At 39.5% G+C, this 24,316-nt stretch overlaps 1 protein-coding gene across 7 annotated transcripts in view; it reads right to left on the bottom strand.

Moving 5' to 3' along the window:
• Window positions 1–24,316, bottom strand: part of Marf (Mitochondrial assembly regulatory factor) — a 601,407-nt gene that overhangs the window by 479,037 nt on the left and 98,054 nt on the right. For all 7 annotated transcript variants that reach the window (XM_067141663.2, XM_067141660.2, XM_067141658.2 and 4 more), the window contains one exon: window positions 10,217–10,456. In XM_067141663.2, the coding sequence (XP_066997764.2) occupies window positions 10,217–10,418 (202 nt within the window). In that variant the 5' untranslated portion in view covers window positions 10,419–10,456. The remainder of the gene's footprint in view (window positions 1–10,216; window positions 10,457–24,316) is intronic.

Raw genomic sequence — 24,316 nt, forward strand, 5'->3', positions numbered from 1 at the left:
TCGACAACGTTCACACTATTGACCCAACAAGGGTGTGGGGAAAGCAGTAGAAAAAGAAGTATTCCTCACATTGTATGCCTTGTCAGTAGCCAATACTCTAGTCCAGTGGTATTTCAAAATATATTGGTTTCCAGTCTGCACTGCCAATGTGCAAGAGCACACATGAACTTTTCTTGTGCAAACCTACAACAAATCTGTGAAAATTATCTTTCCTTTATAATTGGCTGGGAAACATGCAATGTTGGTTTTCTCATGAAAACTGAAGTCATTCCTTTCAAAAACATGTATGAGACATCCATATGCCTTACACTGCGTAATTTACCTTTCAACCAAAACATTTCACTCGTGACTACACCTCAAAAATGTCTCTTTTCAGTCATATATTTGCAGATACTGTTCTCAATTTCTGCACACTATGCTTTTTGTCTGCAAAATGCCTAACAGACACTGTTTGTCTGTTCATGACAAACTTTATTTTTCTCCCAATCACGTACCGTACCACAGCTCTCGTCTTCATCGCACATTCTTTCCGCAAAACAATTACCAATTTACTCTGCCTCTTCAATAATGAGAAGCATTTCTTTAGCCATGAATGGCCTATAATGAGAACAAAGATCACGTGCTACTACTTAAACTGATGCCATGCAAATGACGCAATATAAACACAGCACACTTCTTGGGTGTAGCAGAAACAGTTGTCAATCAAGCGGGCAGAGAAATACCAACCTCCAGATTTCTGTATGTCAGGAGCACTGTACTAATCTTGACACAAATAATATCTGCACCCTGACTTTTCACCGCCAGATTTTGTAAAAAATACGCAGGGATTATTTGCGTATATGAGGTAATAGCATATACTTATATCATGTTAACATGAATAGAGTAATCCTACAAATAAAGAGCATTACAATAACAGAAAAATCTGATCTGCATTTGCTTTGTCCAGTATAAAACTTACTGAGCAATCACAGATGAAACAAGAGGAATAACAAAAAGATCTTCCCCGAGCACAGTAACATTTGTCATCAGAATTGTCTACAGAGATGCCTTATTCAAAGATAAGAGTTTAAAGTAGGAAAAGGCATTCTGTGTGATAAATTTGGCAGGAATAGGGTCTGCTATGACAGAGGAATGAGATTTTCAGACCAGTTTCCGAAATGTGCATCGCAAAGCTACTAGCTATTTCTACAACAAATAAAATGATGATGATCTAGACCAGTCTAGCTCACGCTGAGATTTTCGTCCTGAGGGCACTCGCATACCTGCCAACTTTACAAAACCAAAAATCAGGAGATTTTGATATGAAAATCAGGAAAAATCAGGAGATACATTATTGGTCAAAACTGCTTATTCTACGTCTAGCACAGTACAGCACTATGATATATTTATAACACTTATTGTCTCAAAGCCCGACTGTTGCCATACGAAGCTACAACGCTAAAAATTACACATCTCTATTCCCTCACAGGAAGTATGTGAGTGAGATGATCGGTCTCTGATAATATTTCCCAAAATAGCATGAATTCATGCTCCACACGTGTGAATCAGTCATGCACTTAGATGCCATTACTTAGCAAATGCATAGATTAATATAGTATTGCATCCAGCTTCCGTGCGATTATGCGAAGCGCAATACTATCTGTATCAAATAACTAGCTGATGTACTCGTGCTTTGCTACGGAATTCTCAGAAAGACTGTCCTTACAGTTTTCCCAACTGAAGTGCCAACATAGGTCATTACAATGACGTCAGTACGAATGTTGCGATTAAAAGCAACGCTGCCATATGAAATATTCGAAAAAATGAAAAACAGCACATTTTCTTACTTTTAACCAAAAAAAACACGGTGTCGATCTAACAGTTCAAAGTTCCAGAGCTAGAATGACCAGGACGCAGACAGCCGTGAACACTCCTTTAAGTGTGCACACTGCTCATTCCAATCACTACCCCAGAGTAGGGATTGAATAGCTGGAATACTATGCTGATCCAGTGTGTTACGTACCAGTAGTATCAGGAAATTTATGAACCAGAGGAATAGCATGCTAAAGAAGAGCGACATCCAACTTCCCTGTTACTTTCCGCCAATATTCAGGCAGGCTGTTATACTCAATAACAGTACGCAGCAGTAATCCCATCCATCAGAGATAAATGGCAGAAGAATACACAAAGCACATTACATCAAAAAATGGCCAATGTAATGTTATTGTTGATCAATTTTATGAGCTTTCTATACTGCAGGCCTTCACATTTAGTTTTCTTCTGACTCTGTGATATTAGAGCATCTAATGTAAAGCGAGTCCTTTCTTTCATGACTCCCTCTTGTGTTATTATTCCAGCGATCGTTCCTTCATGACTTTTTTCTCATTCATATAATCATCTTCACAATTTAATTTCATTTTAGTCAGTACATTAAAACTGAATAAGACATAAATAATCGGAAATTGTATTCTCTATTACTTAATTACGTAGTAATTTTCGATAGACTAAGATAGGTAATCAAAAATTAAATTTCTGGCACCTTCCCCTAACTACCATTTCGAACAGGGTGAAAAATTATGTATAGCATAGACTGTAGTTCCTTATTCCCCGACATAACATACCCATTTTCATTAAATTCTGTTCTCCTATTTTCTCGTACCTCGGCGCTTACATGGGCTTAGCAACAAAAATCCAAATTCATTAATCTCTCTTATCATAGCCGGTACGGTAAAAATGTATAAGACATAAACGATACGAAATTTAATAATATATAACTTTAGTTATATAGTATTTATCAACAGGGCCAATAAAAAAATATAAATATTTGAGAATTACATCTTAGGCCTTCCCCTAAACTACCATTTCACTTGGCGTGAATAAAATTATTTATGGCCTAGATTGTAGCAACCTATTCCCCGACTTTATATACCGATTTTCATTAAATCCCCTTCGGCCGTTTTCTCGTGATGGGCGTACATATGTACGTACATACATACATACATACATATATATATATGCATACAGACAGAAATTACGGAAAATTAAAACTTGCATTTCCCCTTGTTACTGCGGTCACGGCTGGTATGGAGATATTCTTTCTTAATTGTGAGCAATGTGCAGATAAAACTCTCTATTTATATTGAGATAAAATTAGTCAGAATTTTCTCCAAATGGCTCCTAAAATCCCTAGAAAAGTCACTAGTCGTTATCATTGAAATTCTGTCACTAAATTACTAAAAAAGACTCCGTATATAACGACTAGTCTCTCTAATCGTCTAGACTGATGTGAACGAACACGAAAATAGCACGCAAGAACGAGAGATTGACAATCGATATACGCGTCGCGATATACAGGTTTCAATAAACATCGCACATTCGCGCACATTTCGCGCATTAATAAACGTCGATATTTCGTTTGAAAGCGGCCAATGAGTGAAGGACTTCCGGCCACTGGCGTAAAAAAAAAAAGCTGAAACAGCGGGATTTGAAAACAAATGTCTGAAGTTCACCAAAAAATAAGCTAAAATCGGGAGAAATAATAGAATAATCGGGAGGCGGGAAAAACTGTCGAAAATCGGGAGTCTCCCGCCTAAATCGGGAAAGTTGGCAGGTATGCACTCGGCATACAAGTGGTAGGTGGGTGGGTGGGCAATCAGTATGAGTGCTTCAGCCATAGTGATGATGTGGTTAGTTCACAAGCTGTGGAAGTCAATGAATGGTGAATGTTCTTTTAAGTATTAAGGGAATAGTAATAGTTTAATAACCAGCGGACAGCAACCCAGGTAATTTTCAATAGAATATTTATTGTAAGAAATTAGTTATTTCTGTTCATTGCAGTTAATGCATATTGATGCATACAATAAACAGTTAAAACCTCAAAAGATCTTTGTACTGAATGCAAAAACTTACAATTTTTGTAGTTATATTTTAAGAGAGGTACGCTTAAGAAACATTCCTAATATACGAAGGTTGGAATTTAAATAGTGGCAACTATTTATTTACAACAGATACAAAAGAGTTGCATGTTAGCAACCTTTACTTCCTTCAATGTAGTCACCAGTGTTGTATATAACCCATTGCCAGAGATGTGGAAGTCATAGTGTAACTTTAACAGAGCCTGTTCTGTTGATGGTGCGAATGGAGCGGTCTACTGCCTGTCGAATCTCTGCAACAGTTCTGAGCTCACGAATCATCTGGTTTTGATCACTGTCCAGTAACGTGTCAAGAGCCTGCACTTCTTCACTTGTAGGACGACCCGCCCGATAAATGTCCGTCACAATTTGCCGACCATCGTTGAAGGCTTTTACCCAACGTGCCACTGTTCTGTAAGGCAATGCAGATTCCCCGCAAGCATCTTGAAGACCTTGATGACACTGTCGTGCTGTACGACCTCTGGCACATTCAATCTTGAACCAACTCCGGTGTTCCTGTTTGGAAAACATAGTGACAACGTTATGTTAGACCACTAGCTCACAAGTGACTGTGTTTCTCTTGTTTGTGCGCACGCAGGTGATGTGGGAAGGGTGAGTCCATTTACTCTGAGGTTAGGTAGGTATGTAACCAACATGTGCTATCAGCGACAATATTAGATTCCGTTGCATAGCCATGCCTGAAGAAGCTTTTGGTGGAGATCATAGAGTTGTGACAGGAAAATTGAAAGTCAGAAAGACTGAAAAACCCCCATTAAGAAGAGAGAAAAGAATTAAAGTATGGAAGTTGAAGGAGAAAAGCATGCATGAAGAATTTCAAAGGGAAATAATACCCTTGGTACCCAGGACGGAGGTGGGGAATGTTGAAGATGAGTGGAAAAGATTTAAGGAAGCACTGGTTGGATGTGCAGAAAAGGTATGTGGTAGAACATCAGGAAATGTGAAAGACAAAGAGACACACTGGTGGAATGACAGGGTAAAAATTAAAGTGAAGGAAAAGAAAATGGCATGGAAAGCATGGAAAACATCTAAGACTGAAGAAAGTAGAAGAAAATATGTGGAGACAAAGAATTTGGCCAAGAAAGTAGTGGAGGAAGAAAAGAGGAATTGAGAGATGATATGCAGGGCAGCAAGAAATTACTGTATGGTATCCTAAGAAACAAAAAGAGAGATCAAGTACACACCAGATTTGTGATGGATGAAGGTGGCATAATATTAACAAAGCCAGAAGAAATAAGAAACAGATGGAGAGAGTATTTTCAGAAGCTGCTGAACATATGAATGGATGACAATCATTCAATGGACGACCAGGAAAGGCAATTAGTAGATGAAGAAATGGATAAAGAAATTACAATGAATGAAATTGAAATGGCAGTAAGAAAGATGAAGAATGGAAAAACTGCTGGAATAGATGAAATTTCAGTGGAGGAGCTGTAGGCCTGCAGTGGACATATCGGGTTCTCAGGAATGTCTGGGAGAATAAGGAGGTCCCTGAAGATTGGCAAAAAGGAATAATCATCCCAATTTTCAAGAAAGGAGATAAGAAAGTTTTGGAGAACTACAGGGGAATTACTCTAATATCCCATGTTGCTAAGATAATGGAAAGGATACTGGAAAGCAGAATAAGGTTGACGGTTGAGAATCAGATACAGGAAAAACAGTTTGGTTTCAGAAGGGGAAGGTCAACAATAGAGCCCATTTTCATTATGAGACAACTAATGGAAAAGCAAGCAATGGGAGTACAGGAATGATATGGTGATGACATTCATTGACAGTGAAAAGACATATGACAGTGTCCCCAGGACTAAAGTTTGGGACAGTCTGGTGCAAAAAGGAATTGGACAGGGATTAATAAAAATGATCATGGCATTGTACAAGGAATGTTGTAGTTGTGTGCAAACACAAGTTGACAGGACAAGTTGGTTCAAAATAACTGGTGGGCTGAGACAGGGAAGTGTTCTATCACCAATCCTGTTTACAACAGTAATGGATGACATCATGAGAACAGCAAAAGCAGCATATGGAGGAAGAGAAATGCACATGTTATTTGCAGATGATATTGTGATTTGGAGAGAAGACGACAGGAAGGTTCAAGAACAGTTGAATGTGGTGAATGGGAAGATCGAAGAATGTGGATTGAAAATAAGTGTAGAAAAGAGTAAAACTCTTGTTATGACTAGAGGGGAGAAAGAAGAGAAAAGTCAGATTAGACTTGCAGACAAGCCCCTCGAAGTAGTGGAAACATTCAAATACCTGGGGAATGAATTAATGGAGAATACTCGACTGGATGCTGAGATTAATAAGAGGATTCAAGCTGGAAGTTGTTTCTATCATAGTGTAAGAAACATGCTATGGGACAAAGATGTGCCAATGGAAGCAAAGGATACTATGTACAAGATGTATTACGTACCCATAACAACTTACGGAGCAGAAACTTGGACAATGACAAAGAAGGATGAGAGTCGAATACAGGTAGCCAAAATGAAGTTCTTGAGGAGTAGGATACAGAAGAGTAGAAGAGAAAAAATAAGGAATGAGAAAATCCGGAAAGAAATTGGAGTGGAAAAAATTAATGATAGAATAGAGAAGAGCCGACTAAGATGGTTTGGGCACATAAAGTGAATGAGTGACAAAAGAATGCCAAAAAAGGTGATGGAAACGCACATCCAAGGAAGGAGAGGCCGTGGACGACCACGACTGAGATGGAAGGATGCAATCCAACGCAGTATTATAGAAAGAAACCTGGACTGGGACACAGTGTTAGAGGAGGAGTAGTGGAAAGACCAAAGAAAGTGGAGAGGAACCATAATTTGCCCCTACCCGGCTAACACTGTATAAAGGGAAATGATGATGATGATGATGATGCACAGCGTCTCCACAGCAGTGTTGCCATTATTTAAGTTCCAACCCTCGTACTAAGGAGTTAAGCGGATAAGCTGTAGCTTGTGGTTGTTTGAGTTTAAATGATGTGATATTTATTTGAACGCAGATCGAGGACATCCTCGTCAGGCGTCAAGACCTTCAAGACGTGTCAGACACTGAGGTTGTACCATATGAAACTGTAGCGGCGCAATATCAACCAGTCATCTACAAGTTGCGTATTAAATCACCGAATCCCGAACACGCCTTTCATATAGGACCAGCGAGAATCAAATGGTGGCAAGTCAAGGAAAAATAGGCCGATATCTTCACATGAATAATGCTACCACCGATTAATACAGTCAAAGAGAGTTGGATCAAACTGAAGGAGGCTGCTCATGACACCGCATGTACTGTTCTTGGATCAACAAAGCAAGGACGGCGAAAATTTGTCAAAGATACATGGCTCTTGGTAGTTGCTTTACGTCGCACCGACACAGACAGGTCTTATGGCGATGATGGGACACGGAAGGGAATTACCAAAACAAGGCATCGCAAAACAAGAAACATCCAGTGCTTCTATGGTTCAACGATGAAGCAGGAAACTTCTTGGTTGATTGGAGGAAAGCAAGAGAGCACTGGCACTGCTACTTCGAGAAGATCTCAACTGAGGAATTTCCCCATCTATCAATCCCAGTCACTGCTGCTGTGGAAGGACCTGTCAGAGACACTGATATTGAAAAGGTCAAAGCTGCTTTAAAAGAAATGAAGCCAGAAAAGCTACTGGCACAGACGATCTTCCAGCAGAACTCTGGTACTCTCAACAGTGGGATGCGGCAGTATGGTTAGCATGACTCTTCAAGCAGATCATTTAAGAGGGTCAAACGAGTGATTGGCAACGGAGCATCACTGTACCCATCTTCAAAAAGAAGGGGAGCCCAGCTGAATGTGCTGATTACTAACCAATCCGACTTTCGTGTCATGCGATTAAGGTATTCGAAAGGGTTCTCGATAAAAGGATATGCAAAATCATTAAGCCTTCCAGAAACCAAACTGGATTTTTGAAGAATTGTGGCACAACCGATGCAATCCATGCTGCAAAGCTCTTGGTTGAAAAGCGTCATGAGATAAACAAGCCCATACATCCAGCTTTCCTGGACCTTGAGAAGGTCTTTGAATGCGCACCGCATGACCTCATATGGCTAGCACTGCGAGAGCATGGCATACCAAAATACATTATCAACTGCTTTATGTAGATCCACGGAGCTATGTTCAGACTGCCGCAGGAGCATTCAGTGACTTTCCCATCACCGTCGGCACTCACCAAGGTTCAGCGCTATCACCGCTCTTGTTCATTCTAGTGGTGGACACTGTAACAGCAGGCCTGCACCGTTCTTTGCCATAGATGCTTCTCTACACAGATGATGTTATGTTGGCCTCTGAGACCCAGGTTAATCTGCAATGCTAAATCCAAGAATGAAGCAATCAGCTGGTGCAATACGGCCTGTGCCTAAATATCAAGAAGACTGAATATTTGACATCAGATCCACAAGCAATCGGAACTATTCAGGTAGACTGCGAGGACCAGCCGTGAGTAACAAGATTCAAGTATCTTGGCTCTATGATCACTGACGGTGGCCGACTTGTCGAAGAGGTCAACCCGTAACCTGGATGAAATTGAGAAAAACAACAACAACAACAACAACAACCGGTATCACTTGCACCAGAGAAGGAAAGATAATCTCAAATCACAAATTTAACATACTGTCATCCGCCCTGTTGCACTGTATGGTTGCGAATGTTGGCCGACTACGACTGAGACAGAGCGTCGACTGGGTGTCATGGAAACTAAGATGCTGTGATGGACAGCTGGCATCACTAAACTAGATCGCATCTCCAATGAATCCGTCAGGCAGAGATTTGGCGTTGCACCGAATCAAGAAAAGATGCACGAGAGTAGTCTACGATGATTTGGACATGTACTAAGGGCAGATGCCGACACTATCGCGAAGACCTGTTATATGTTAGAAGTCGCCGGTAGGAGACCAAAAGGATGACCAAAACAGCGATGGGCTGATACCCTTCACAAAGATCTGAAGAGTATCAATCTCCACCCTGACATGGCCCAGGACAGAACTAAATTGAGACAATGAATCCATGTAGCAGACCCCGCCAGCAGGAGAGACAAACACGGAAGAAAAAGTATAGTTTATTTAATTGAATAATACTGTATAATCTACTTGGTATTGCATTTATAGTATTGTACTTTAATCTTGGATAGTAAATATCTGTCTTCACTCATGATGAAACTCACCATTTAGAGACCAGCTATAATCATCATCAGACATCTGAGTAAGTTTTAAACACTTTTTTCAGAAGCCCAATGAAAAGGGAAAGTCTTAAAACACTACAATACTGTGCAAAATCAAGCATTAAACTTGTTGAATTATGTAACTGTATTATGTTTTAGTGAATGAATAACAGAAATTTCACTTTTCTTAAAGGAAATTGTGTCATTCATATCCAAGAAATTGTAAGTCACAGCTTGCACTCTCAAACCATGTATTTGTACATTGTGTGTGTGTGCTCTTACACTTGGCATTTAAGTTGCCTGTATTTCAGTCAAGCCAGCCTGGCCACACTGCGTTGGTCTCAACAGGTGCCCAGCTGCACAAATCTGATCTAGGGTGTATTAAAAGTGAGAAAAAAATGACAATGTAGGCTAACTTGGAACTGCACAGGTACATACCCAACCCATTTAATGGCATGCCTTACAGAAGCAGCAGTCCTGTAAGTTTGTACCCCCATGCACTAAAACCAAAGGACAAGCAGAAATGCCACAACTTTTGCATTGAAGTGTAAGAAGTTCAGTAATGATGTAATAAGGAATCTTAATCCAAGTAACAAATGCAAGGAGCATTCAAATTATCTGCTTTATAGAGTACCGGATATTCTGGAATCAACCACCCATCACATAATGCTCTTATCTTGTTACTGCACTGAGAAACGTTTCACTTTTATAAAAAAAACATAAAAATCACTTCGGACTTTAAGATCGAAACTGAATATCTCGGAGTACTCTTCAATATTTAGTACTGCTACTGACTGCTACTTTCCTTAGAGAGAGGACAGGATTTCATGTGGATAGCAGGTTGGATCCTACAGACACTTTCAAGGGAAAAAGATGGCTACCATTCATATTGAATTCTCAGTTTCTCTATGGCAGAGTGAACCCCATTCTATACTCTCAACGCACTAACCACTTCATAATTTTGTAGTCTGTTAAGGAGCCCTTCTAAAATTAAAAAAATAAAATGTTGATAAAAATCTGATAATTAATGGCAGGAGGGAAAGGGAATGAAACCAGAAGTAAATTTCAGTCACTGCTATACTACCAAAATTAAATGAAAGCTAATTAAATTCTTATTACTCATTAAAAGATTACTTACTTTCCACAAAAGTAACTGTATCTCGCACATAGTCTTCAATCTCCAAGAAGATATCGTTGATCTTCTTCTTAGCCTTGACGAAGATCTGAAGTGGAGAGGCATCACGTGAATTTCGTGCATCAACTGGAGCAGGCAATAAAGAGGACACTCGCACCCCCGGACCATCCCCAGCCATCAGTGTGCGGTTTACATAGGCAGCCATTACAACACTACTAAGTTGTGCTCATGCAGGAATGCAAACTGAAATAACAAAACAAAAAAACAAAAATCACATAAAAGAAGCCAAAACAATGAATCAACAATATTGTGCTAAATACTTCACACACACGCGCGCGCAGAGAGAGAGAGAGGGGGGGGGGGGGGAGGAGGAGCCTTGGACAAGCATTTTTCAATTCTAAAGCAAAATGGTAGGTACATTTCGGCAATGGAAGCAAGTGAAGGGCAAGTTACAATACTCACTGGAACAATGTAAAAGAAAAATGTCATTAAAATAACACTTTGTGGAATATATCTGTGAAGTTATGATCACATCTGATGATTAAAACATGCAATTAACAGATGTGTATCTAATTACTGAATACAAACAATAGAGAAATTAAATCCTAGTGAAGCTGTACAAAAATTTAATCAAATAATTAAAGCTTAGTAATCACCCTATCAATGGCCAAACTTATTTATTCTCTGTCTCTGGCTACACTAGCCTGAGGTAATGAAAACCTATCAGCTGGAGTAACTTCACCTTCCTCTCCTGATGACCACTGATAACACAACTAGCAAGAATATTAAAACTACAGTAGGCCTACTTCTTCCTATATAATACCTACTGAACTTTGATTTCACCCTTAGAGTTTGAAATTAATATTAATCTGCCATATTCAGATTACTTAAAGAGTAAACATTCCATATTCCATAGCTGCCAACTTTTAGAAATCAAAAATAGGAAGTTTATTTATTTCTTGGATTTCATCAGATGTACTGCACCACGGTCTAAGTGAAAAAAGGACAGGATAAAAAGCATACATATCTACAGTTACAATGTGAATTGACCATTAAATTTAAAATATTAAACTTAAAAAACACAAATTGGTTACAAGAAAATGTACCTATCACTCATTTATGACACATACATACGAATAATAATACAGTCGAACCTCGATATATCGAACCTCCATTACTCGAATTTTCAGTATCTCGAAGTAACTTAAATTTTCCGGCCGTTTGTCCTATTCTCCACGTGTATTTATTTCTCTATTCTCGAAATTCGGTTACATGAATTTTTCGATTTCTCGAAGCAAACATTTCTTCCCTTGAAGCAAAAAATACTCTGTACCGGTAACTCGAATTTTGTGCAACATTAACTGTGCAATACGGCATTTGCGGTTTGTGAGGAACAGTCAACAAATAAAGAAAGGGTTACAGTAAAGCTGGAAACTACGGTAATATGACGGGAACCGGAAAACTCGAACTTCTAGTGATCGGCAAATCGGCAAAGCCTCGCCGTTTCTCGGGTTCAATTACCGGCCACGTACGAAAGCAAGCCCAGAAGTCGCGAATGACAAGCTCCATTTATGAAATTCGGCTGCGAGGTATTAACGAGAAGTTTCAACGTGAGGGGAGGAAAGATTAACCGCAACAAACTGAAGAGACTAACGGACTTTTTTCCAAAGGTGTTAACGGAACTATGTTTCTTGTTTCATTACTGTATGCACTGTATCCTGTCTTCTAAAAATTTAGTATACTAAGTGTTATAATTGAAGTGATGCCGTAAAATAGAGTTCCTTTGTATAATGTATTCCGTAAAAGCCCGTAGATACATATGATTCAATTATATGCTATACATGCCAAAAAACGGTATTCTCTATATCTCGAAATTTCGATAACTCGAAATAATATTTATCTCCCGAGGTGATTCGCACAATAGTTTCCTTTATTAGACTGTAAAATGAACGGAATTTCCATAACTCGAAATAATATTTATCTCCCGAAGTGATTCGCACAATAGTTTCCTTTATTAGACTGTAAAATGAACGGAAATTTAATTTTATAGGTAACTTATCTCTGAACACTTGGAGATAACGTATGTTATGTTTTTTGGCCATATAAAATACCAAAAACTGTCACCGACACAACTCCCTGAAATACATTCAACCCATTAAAATTATGAAGTAAGAATAAACAAAAATGCACTGAAATACGCGAAACTACCACATAGAAAACTGATCGGTATGTCCCATACACTATTAACATACGACTTTGACACGGGGAAAAGCACAGAACTGCTAGAAAAAACAAGTGACCTAAAACTCCAACGAAATTACGTACAGAAACGATGTTAATAGGGCACCGCCGTCTCGATCCTCTTATAGTGCCTGCTCTATGCCACTAATAGTTTAACACAGGAAGGCGCGAATCTGAAAAACATTGGAGGAAAGCAAGAGAGCGCTGGCACTGCTACTTCGAGAAGAACGATAATATTACGATTACAAATTCAACTGCAAGTGGCATCTCTGCTGTACCTCTACACACACTTTAACACATTTAATGTTAAATAACCTATAGGCGTACTAGTAATAATTTATATACTTATCTATGTACCTAATAACGTTCTATAATCATCGCTCCTAAAATGTGCTGAACAGACTCTATCATTCTTCGTAATCTGGCTCAGTTTCAGATTCTTCCTTCTGATAGAATGTATCCATTGTTTTCTAAGTTCCACATCTTTCGGAACCTGACAAAACGAAAATAGCATGCCTCGGTTTTTGCACAGTGGCACACAACAGTAATCCGGCATTTTTACTGAATCTCAGGGCACCACAATAGTACTTATGAGTCATTTCATGCATTAAATGACAGAGATAATCTAACCTTCAAGCCCTGAAACAAATGAAGGTGGAATGGCATAGTCCGAGCAATACACGCTCGCTACCTATTGGTACTAGTTCAAGATAACCCTATACCGCCATCTCGATCCTCCTACTGCCTGCTCTATGAGAGGTTTTTTGCAACTAGGCTGCGACAAAATTTCTCCGCCAGATGGCAGGCATAGACGCACAATGTTCCAAACTTATTCTAATGACGACAGCCTACAAAACAGTATGCAGTATGGTCATATGTTCACTGAAGCTCGTAAATTACATCAATAATATTAAATATCGGCAATATTACCTGTATGAAGTCACATTTGGCCTCTTCATGCACAATTTAAAGATTTTCCTGAACGAAGGCTTGGAGTGGCACCGTACTTTTTGTTTTCTTGCCTACTCAATATCACTTAGGGCCTAATAGAGGTCTTACGAACTTGGTTAGGATAATATCAGTAGCAGTTTGCTGATGCTCTTTGACCTCTTTGAACCACACAATAATAACTCATTCCTTCGACCCGATTAACTGAGTCACTAGCGTGCGTTAGCCTCTCTTGCTTGTAAAATGAATGCTGTCCCAAATCCCCAGAAGTAAAGCACACATGCTGCTGTAGCGAGCAGGAAACACGATACACGAATGACAAGATATTAGAATCATTCCGTATAGATGGTTTTCACTTTACAAAGGTAAAATTAAATATATCCTCCTAATTCAATACATCATATAATTCCAGTAATCAAATTCAAACATGTTTCGGCTCGTTTGAGCCATCTTCAGTGAAGAAAGGGAGGGGTTGAACTAATTTACATAATACAAACTAAAAATGTGCCAATTAACATAATGAAGGTACAAATGAAAGAACAAAAGAAAGACATGACGGAAATAAAAACAACGCAATGTACAACCAGCTCGCTGCATTAAAATTCAGTGAAAACAGAGGTTAAAACAAAACATAATTGAATCTAAAAAGTGTGTTACCTAAGAAGAAAAGAAATGAAAACAAATGATACAGATGGAAACGAACAGTAAGTGCACATAGCAAGGTTGCAGACCTCTTAGTTTACAAAATTTGGTTTTATAACAATTCAAAACAGGATGAAATCACTGTGTCGAAAACTCAGGTTGAAAGTCTGCCTTTGTAGAAACACCATCACATCAAATGGCTAGGGGGGAAGCAGGAGCGAAAAAGTTTGAGAAACCAAGCCACATGATGTAAATATTGTATACTGGGTTGTTTTTATTTCTATCATGTCTCTTCTGTTTTTTTATTTGTTCCTTCATTATGTTTTTTGGCACATTTTTAGCTTGTATTATGTTAATTAGTTCAACCCCTCGCTTTTTTCACTGAAGATGGCTCAAACGGGCTGAAACATGTCTGAATTTGATTACTCCATCTAATGATGGAATTATATGATGTATTGAATTGGGAGGACACACTTAATTTTACCTTCATAAAGTAAAACGATACACGAAGGCGACAGACGATACACTCGCAAAATAAAGCATTAAAAAAATTACGCTTTAAAATGAGGTTGGGTAAATTACACAAGCACATACAAATTTGTCCTTTATCCTAGGGGAAGAGTATTGACTGTACTGGAGGTTATATTGGTCAAAAATAGGGAGAATTGAAAATAAATCGGAAGACGAGTTAAAAACGGAAAGTTTCCGGGTAAATCGGAAGAGTTGACAGGTATGATATTCCATATTGAAGAACATTGCAAAAATAACTAAGCATTTGCAAATAATTCAGTCATTATTCTCTTCTATTTAGTGTTTGTCGTCCTGTCCTTTCTTCTGCAACAATCCTTCAAACTTAAGCTATATTTGGTATCTATCATGCTACTTATTATTGTTCATTTAATCTTAAAAGTAATACTTTAGATCATAAGAAATATGCTAAATTATTCAATCAAACAATGATTAGTTCCTCAAGCAGCCAATTCCACAGATTTATAACGCTAACATGATTAACATCCCACAACGGAATGCACAGAAAAATTGAAAACTCAGGCATAATAATATACGTTGATAAGAAACAGAAAACGGGGATTCATACTGAGAGAGAAGAACAAAGAACAGCATGTAACTAAGCATCATTAACAAATTCTAACAGGCAAACTACAAGAGTTAACCAACCAGATTATTAGGCATATAAAAAAGTTCAGGTCGGGCTGAGTGGCTCAGACGGTTAAGGCGCTGGCCTTCTGACCCCAACTTGGCAGGTTCGATCCTGGCTCAGTCCGGTGGTATTTGAAGGTGCTCAAATACGTCAGCCTCGTGTCGGTAGATTTACTGGCACATAAAATCACTCCTGCGGGACTAAATTCCGGCACCTCGGCATCTCCGAAAACCGTAAAAGTGTAGTTAGTGGGACGTAAAACGAATAACATTATATTATTATTAAGAAAAGTCCGAAAACCAATAGTCTGAAGCATGCAACACAATAATATACAATCACCACTCATCTAATGGGTCTTAACATACACTTCCTTGGTAAATTATTCCAACCTCTATTTGCCCCAGTTTGTGCTCTTGAATTACAAATTTATCTTCATTGTTCATTTAATCTTAAAAGGAATACGGTCAACTTGCCTACTTTTAAAAACTCCAATCAAGCTTATTCATCTACTAATATCATTCAACACCACCTCTCCGCTGACAGCTCAAAATATATTGCTTAGTTCAGCAGCTCATTTCCTTACTACTGTCTTGCCAGCATAATGTTTGCAACATTTTGCTAACACTACTCTTTTGACTGAAATCACCCAGAACAAAATGAGCTGCTTTCCTTTGGATTTTTCCAGTCTTCAAATCGAGTACTCCCGTACCAACTCATACGCTGGAATTATAACTAGGCTCATACCAATGACTTATATGGCCTCTCCTTTACATCTTTTTTTTTTCTATTTTGCTTTTACGTCGCACCGATACAGATATGTCTTATGGCGACGATGAGATAGGAAAGGTCTAGGAAGTGGAAGGAAGCGGCCGTGGCCTTAATTAAGGTACAGCCCTGGCATTTGCCTGGTGTGAAAATGGGAAACCACGGAAAACAATCTTCAAGGCTGCCGACAGTGGGGCTCGAACCCACTATCTCCCGATTACTGGATACTGGCCGCACTTAAGCCTTTACATCTTTACTAGAACCCTTAAACACATTCATAACTAGAGAAGAGACCTTCATGCAAATATAAGTTTCTATAGGAACTTAGGAGATAGCGAATTTTTAAGATTTTACTTACATTGCACCTACACAGATAGGTCTTATGGCGATGATGGGAGAGGAAAGGATCACGAGTAGGAAGGAAGTGTTCGTGGACTTAATTAAAGTACAGCCCCAGCATTTGCCTGGTGTGAAAATGGGAAAACATGGAAAACCATCTTCAGGGCTGGTGACAGTGGGGTTCAGGCCTACTATCTCCCGAATGCAAACTCACAGCTCCATGCTCCATGACCCCAACTGCATGGTCAACTTGCTCAGTGATGCTGAATGTTCCGAAGAACACGTTTACTGACATGAGCAATTACGAGTATAGGAAATATTCTGCTGGAATACTTCATCCTTTTCAGCGGCAGGATCAGCAGTGAAACAGATTGAACAAGCTCCTGAACTTTTCTGGAACTGGTCTACGTACCATCTGCAAACGCTAAAAATGAGCACGAGTTGTAACCTATGGAACTTCATACCTTGATGTTATGAACTGGGCTTATATTATACATGAATACACAATAAGAAGAACTCTCCTCCAGTTTACACTGTGTGCATGAAGAACGCAATACTTGCATGATGACAAAACTTGCCCCAAATGCTAAGAATCCAAGTGTCGGGAATAACATCCATGTGACCCACTCGCACCATCGCTGCAGAATTGCAAGACTTATTGAATAATACTTCCCCCCCAAATGCAAGATTACAACTACATGGCCCCTACCGCAAAGTCAACTCACTTGGTCTCTGCAAGGTCTACCAGTTTCTATAGTTTCCAATGTTTTCATCTTCCCACTTACAGCCAGGACCCAGATTTTGATGACCTTACAAATGCCAAAATATGACCTATAAAATTGCCTAAAATCCTCAAAAATGACTGAAAACAAGCAAAAATAAAGTAATAGTAAAAACGTGCATTATCCACATTACATTTAACTCATAATGGAGTGAATACAATAAATATCTAATAATAATAATAATAATAATAATAATAATAATAATAATAATAATAATAATAAGACAATTGTATTTTAGTCCTCTTTTTTTTAAATGCAGTTCTTACAACCAAAATGCTTGACTGAGCATTTATATGTCATCCACTGATATTATGGATACCACATGTCTGTCGGGACTCACATGTTGCTGAATGGTGAATATTTTATCTGTTGCCCCTTTCATTTCACATATTTCTCGGAAAGGTATCTGACCATCTGAAGAACTTGCCGAATTATGAAATATTTTCCTTCAATGGACGACTAAAGCTTTACCTTTGACATTCTATCACTTGAAGTGAGTCATACACGAATAAATAAAACTCGCACTGCATACAACAAAACTAATAAGCATGCATACGTATGCTGGTACTCGTGCACTCCAACAACCTGGCTTAAATGTAAATTTGTACCTGTTACAGTGATAATACCTCCCACTCTCATCACAAGCTCATGCAGATTAGAAGCAATACCTTGTTGCCCTCTAGGGATATGGCTTTCAAAAGACCTCGCCAGCTAGAGCGGTCTAGCGGATTACACGGAACTACTCTCCCCAACCAGCGCTACCCAGTTGGACAGCCGGTACTGATACGCCTCGAAGCAGTGGATCCCAGCACTACCGTGGACTCCCGGTAAGCCTGGTAAGCTGTCTTCTACTACTACTCTCTCCGTCCAGCGAGGGCACCTACAGCGTACGCTGGCGCAGCTCCCCAGAGGAGCTTAAAAATGCGTTCAGACAGGTGGACTGAGTGGCCTCTCGGGGGGTCTCACCCCAGGACAATATTGTTTGGTGTAGGTGCCTATAGACGGCAGCTAGAGGTGCCCCCGGACCATCTGGTTGCAACCCAAGGAACCTCAGGGGTGCCAACCTCGCTTAGCACCACCTAATTATAGAGAATCAAGTGGACATATAAGTTCCGCCGTAGTATTAGTGCAAGTGCCTAGTGAACAGTGGTGTAAATTTTTGAGCAAGTGAACTGTGATCTGGAACATTCCACCATGTCCATCACCACCACTGCAGCCACTACTTCTGCCACATTCACCACCACTTTCGAGGGAGCTAGCTCGCAGATGAGAGTCGTTCAAAAGAGTCGACTCTTGGGAGCGGGAAGGTTGGAGCGAGCTGAGGAAGTCAGGCCGCTCTCCGCCTCCAGGTTCATTCATTCGTTCATGCGGTTTAGGGCAGATGGCTCTTCATTACTTCCAGGAACGAACGAGATAGCGCAAATAGTTAAATTTCCCACAATAGATGGCAACACAATGTCCAGTTTGGCATGCTAGCCTTGGAATAAAACAAATGAACAACTAATATATGCACTGTTGGCAACACTGGCAATTAATCCGATGATAAAGCTTCATATAGAGTAACGAAGAAATGCATCACAAATATACAGTGTTAATCGATGACATCCAATACCACTTTGCCCAAGTTCCATTGTTCTTAAATGATTTCTTTCAAGACTGAATGCACCATACAAGACGTATGCTCGAGATATTGGTACTACTTACACATTAATAAATGGGATATAAACTTCATAGTTTTGATCCGTACTGAATTGTGATCACAGTAATAATTATTAAATTAATGTCGTAATGGTCCACCTTTTCAATACTATATAATATGCAATATTTTTTAATTACATTACTAAACTAGGCCTCCTCTGCGAACCATGTGACCTTGCCGTGGTGGGGAAGCTTGTATGTCCCAATGATGCAGATAGCCGAGCCGCAGGTGCAACCATACCGGATGGGTATCTGTTGAGAGACCAGACTAACGAATGGGTCATCGAAAGGGGGGTAGCAGCCTTTCAGTAGTTGCAAGGGCGGCAGTCTAGATGATTGACTGATACGGCCTTGTAATAATACTCAACATGGCTTAGCTGTGTTGATACTGCTACACGGCTGAAAGCAACGGGAAACTACAGCCGTAACTAACTCCCGAGGACATGCAGCTCTCTCTGTATGAATGATGTACTGATGATGGCTTCCTCCCGGGTAAAATATTCCGGAGGTCAACTAGTCCCCCATTCGGATCTCCGGGTGGGGACAACACGAGAGGGGGCGATCATCAGGAAGATGGATACTGACATTCCGCGAGTCGGAGCGTGGAATGTTAGAAGTTTGAATCGTTGTGGTAGGTTAGAGAATCTGAAAAGGGAGATGGATAGGCTAAAGTTAGATGTAGTTGGTATAAGTGAAGTACGTTGGCAGGAAGAACAAGATTTTTGGTTAGGCGACTACCGAATTATCAACACAAAATCAAACAGGGGAACTGCAGGAGTTGGTTTAATAATGAATAAGAAAATAGGGCAGCGGGTAAGCTACTACGACCAGCATAGTGAAAGAATTATTGTCGTCAAGATAGACACCAAACCTATGCCCACCACAATAGTGCAGGTCTATATGCCCACTAGTTCAGCGGATGATGAAGAAATCGAAAGAATATATGAGGAGATAGAAGATTTAATACAATATGTAAAAGGTGACGAGAATCTAATTGTGATGGGAGACTGGAATGCAGTGGTAGGCCAAGGAAGAGAAGGTAGTACAGTAGGAGAATTTGGATTGGGACAAAGGAACGAAAGAGGAAGTCGGCTGGTTGAATTCTGCACTGATCATAATTTAGTCCTTGCCAATACTTGGTTCAAACACCACAAACGACGGCTGTATACGTGGACAAGACCTGGAGACACTGGAAGGTATCAAATAGACTTCATTATGATTAGGCAGAGATTCAGAAACCAGGTGTTGGATTGCAAAACTTTCCCAGGAGCAGACGTGGATTCTGACCACAACTTGTTGGTCATGAAATGCCATCTGAAGTTGAAGAAATTGAAGAAAGGAAAGAATGCAAAAAGATGGGATCTAGACAAGTTGAAAGAAAAGAGTGTGAGGGATTGTTTCAAGGAACATGTTGCACAACGACTAAATGAAAAGGCCGAAGGAAACACTATAGAGGAAGAGTGGAAAGTCATGAAAAATGAAGTCAGTAGGGCTGCTGAAGAAATGTTAGGAAGGAAGAAAAGATGAACTAAGAATCAGTGGATAACTCAGGAGATACTAGACCTGACTGATGAACGACGAAAATACAAGAATGCTAGAAATGAAGAGGGCAGTAAAGAATACAGGCGATTAAAGAATGAAGTGGATAGAAAGTGCAAGGTAGCTAAGGAAGATTGGCTGAAGGAGAAGTGCAAGGATGTCGAAGGCTGTATGGTCCTGGGAAAGGTAGATGCTGCATACAGGAAAATCAAGGAAACCTTTGGAGAAAGGAAATCTAGGTGTATGAATATTAAGAGCTCAGATGGAAAGCCACTTCTAGGGAAAGAAGACAAAGCAGAAATATGGCAGGAGTATATCCAACAGTTGTATGAAGGTAAAGATGTAGATAATTTTGTTCTGGAACATGAAGAGGCTGTTGATGCTGATGAAATGGGAGACCCAATTTTGAGGTCAGAGTTTGACAGAGCTGTGAATGACCTCAATAGGAACAAGGCACCTGGAATTGATGATATTCCCTCTGAATTACTGACTGCCTTAGGAGAAACCAGCATGGCAAAGTTATTACATTTAGTGCGTAAGATGTATGAGACAGGAGAAGTCCCATCCGATTTTCGGAAGAATGTTGTTATACCTATTCCCAAGAAAGCCGGTGCTGACAGGTGTGAAAACTACCGCAACATTAGTTTAGTATCTCATGCCTGCAAAATTTTAACACGTATTATTTATAGAAGAATGGAAAAACAAGTTGAAGCTGAGTTGGGAGAAGATCAATTCTGCTTCAGAAGAAATGTAGGAACACGTGAAGCAATCCTGACTTTACGTCTGATCTTAGAGGATCGAATCAAGAAGGACAAGCCCACGTACATGGCGTTCGTAGATCTAGAAAAGGCATTCGATAATGTTGATTGGACCAAGCTATATATGATTCCGAAGATGATAGGGATCAGATACCGAGAACGAAGAATTATCTACAATCTGTATAAAAATCAATCTGCAGTGATAAGAATCGAGGGCTTTGAAAAAGAAGCAGCAATCCAGAAAGGAGTGAGGCAAGGCTGCAGTTTGTCCCCTCTCCTTTTCAATGTTTACATAGAACAGGCAGTAAAGGAAATCAAAGAGAAGTTTGGAAAGGGAATCACAGTCCAAGGAGAGGAAATCAAAACCTTGAGATTTGCCGATGATATTGTTATTTTATCTGAGACTGCAGAAGATCTCGAGAAGTTGCTGAATGGTATGGATGAAGTCTTGGGTAAGGAGTACAAGATGAAAATAAATAAGTCCAAAACAAAAGTAATGGAGTGCAGTCGAACGAAGGCAGGTGATGCAGGAAATATTAGATTAGGGAATGAAGTCTTAAAGGAAGTAGATGAATATTGTTACTTGGGTAGTAAAATAACTAACGATGGCAGAAGTAAGGAGGACATAAAATGCAGACTAGCACAAGCAAGGAAGAGCTTTCTTAAGAAAAGAAATTTGCTCACTTCAAATATTGATATCGGAATTAGAAAGATGTTTTTGAAGACGTTCGTGTGGAGCGTGGCATTGTATGGAAGTGAAACATGGACGGTAACTAGCTCAGAAAGAAAGAGAATAGAAGCTTTTGAAATGTGGTGTTACAGAAGAATGCTGAAGGTGAGATGGGTAGATCGAATCACGAATGAAGAGATACTGAATCGAATTGGTGAGAGGAGATCGATTTGGCTAAATTTGACGAGAAGAAGAGATAGAATGATAGGACACATCTTAAGACACCCAGGACTTGTTCAGTTGGTTTTTGAAGGAAGTGTAGGTGGTAAGAACGGTAGGGGTAGACCAAGGTATGAATATGACAAGCAGATTAGAGCAGATGTAGGATGCAATAGTTACGTAGAAATGAAAAGGTTAGCACAGGATAGGGTGGCATGGAGGGCTGCATCAAACCAGTCTATGGACTGATGACTCAAACAACAACAACAACTAAACTAGGGACTAGTTTCGGCCTTGGCTGGCTATCTTCAGCCTTAATGTAATACATCTAATAACTAAACAAATGTACAAACACACAATTGACATAAAAACAAATGTACAAAAATACAACTGACATTAAAATCTGGGAAGAACTATGTGTAAAATTTGAAAAATAAATAAATTAGGCTCTAAATTCTTAGCATCAGGAGTATGCTCATCATCTAGACTCTTTCTTGCATAATATTCATAGAATTGTTAGTTCCATCACTGCTAATCATTACAATTTCAATTGTAAAACGGGAACTGGTAAATGTTGATTCTGTCGTCAGATCATCAATCACCAAATCTACTTGAGTGGTGTTAGCAATATGCAAGCCCCTGGACACCACTGTAAATAACCACCAGCTGACGCAGAACTGCTAGATGGTGTTTCCACATCAACCAACGTAAATAAAATGAAATGTTCCCGTAGTACTTCTTAAAATTATGCTGAAATGCTGTTGGACATTGTCAGGACAGCACATGAAGACATGGTTAAAACTGATAATTCTTAATTTGTGGCTGGTAGAAATTCGCAATTCATTGTGGTGTCCATGAAGTTAAACTAAATAAATGATGGATAAAATTAGATAAAATTAATGAATTGAAGGAGAAAGCGTTAGTCAAATGACATAGGTTATATGAGACTTACCTCTCATTGCGGCACGTGGTGCATGGCCTATTCTTGTGTGCCTCATACTAACGGTTGCGAGATTCAAAGGAAAAGGAAGGGATGTGTTCAAGGAGAGAGAGGCGCGGCAAGGGGTTATGTGGTGGGGCAAGGGGAGAGATCGGGGAAAGGTGATAGGGGTGGTGGGGAGCCAGCGGGAGGGGGGGGATAAGGCAGGGCCGAAGTATGTGGGAAAAGAGATGACTGCTGAGGAAAGGTGCTGGGAAAATTATTAAAAACTGAATTATTACTTGTTGGTTTGACGTTTCTAAAAATGGGGATTAGAAGGTCATATAGGATATTTGGCTTTTCTGAAATGTCATTGAGATTATGATTTGGGTTAAAATATTGATCTATATGTATGAAGCAGCTTTCAGTAATGTTAAGGAGAGGTCCTTTTTTGATGATTTTGAGAATTTTTGTATCTTGTTTCATGTCTGTGAATTTGTGATTATAGTCGGGCATATGCTGTCCTATAGCTGAAAATTTATTGTACTTCAGGGCATTGACGTGTTCTGAGTACAATATATTAAAATTTCTCCCAGTCTGTCCGACATAAGAAGAATTACAACTGTTGCAAATAATCCTGTATACCCCTGATTTTGAAAAACTATTGAACTTGTTTATGGATGTGGCATTATGTTAGACTTGTGCATTCCTATTGTTGGTTTTGAAAACTACTTTTACATCGTGCTTTCTAAAGATGTTGCTGACTTTGTAAATTTGTTCGTCGAACGTAAAGAGAGAAAGCATGTTTATCTTGTTTATTTTGTTTATCTTTTTTCAAAGTGGTAGATTTCTTGATTATTTTTTTTAAATAAATAAGCTGTTGTGTCCATTAGATTTAGCTATATGAACACCATTCGTAATATATATAAATATATATATTTTTCTATTTGCTTTACGTCGCACTGACACACGTCTTATGGCGATGATGGGATAGGAAAGGCCTAAGAATTGGAAGGAAGCTGCCGTGGCCTTAATTAAGATACAGCCCCAGCATTTGCCTGGTGTGAAAATGGGAAACCACGGAAAACCATCTTCAAGGCTTCTCCCAATTACTGGATACTGGCCGCACTTAAGCGACTGCAGCTATCGAGCTCGGTGTTCGTAATATATGAACACCATTCGTAATATAGCTAAATCTACTGGATACAAAAGTTTCTATATTGAAAAAAATAATAAATATAAATATTGCCCCTCTATGACTTTGAAAAAAAAAACTCCTCCCTTTCTATACCTAAACCATGCCTCCCCCCCTCCCCCATCCCTGCTAACACCCACACTCTCTCAAACCATACCCTCGACGTGCCTATCACTCCAACCGAAATCCAGTCCGTACTCTCCAAATCCTGCAAAACAGCCCCTGGCCC

The sequence above is a fragment of the Anabrus simplex genome, chromosome 2 (assembly GCF_040414725.1).
Source record: "Anabrus simplex isolate iqAnaSimp1 chromosome 2, ASM4041472v1, whole genome shotgun sequence".
Classification (NCBI taxonomy): domain Eukaryota; kingdom Metazoa; phylum Arthropoda; class Insecta; order Orthoptera; family Tettigoniidae; genus Anabrus; species Anabrus simplex.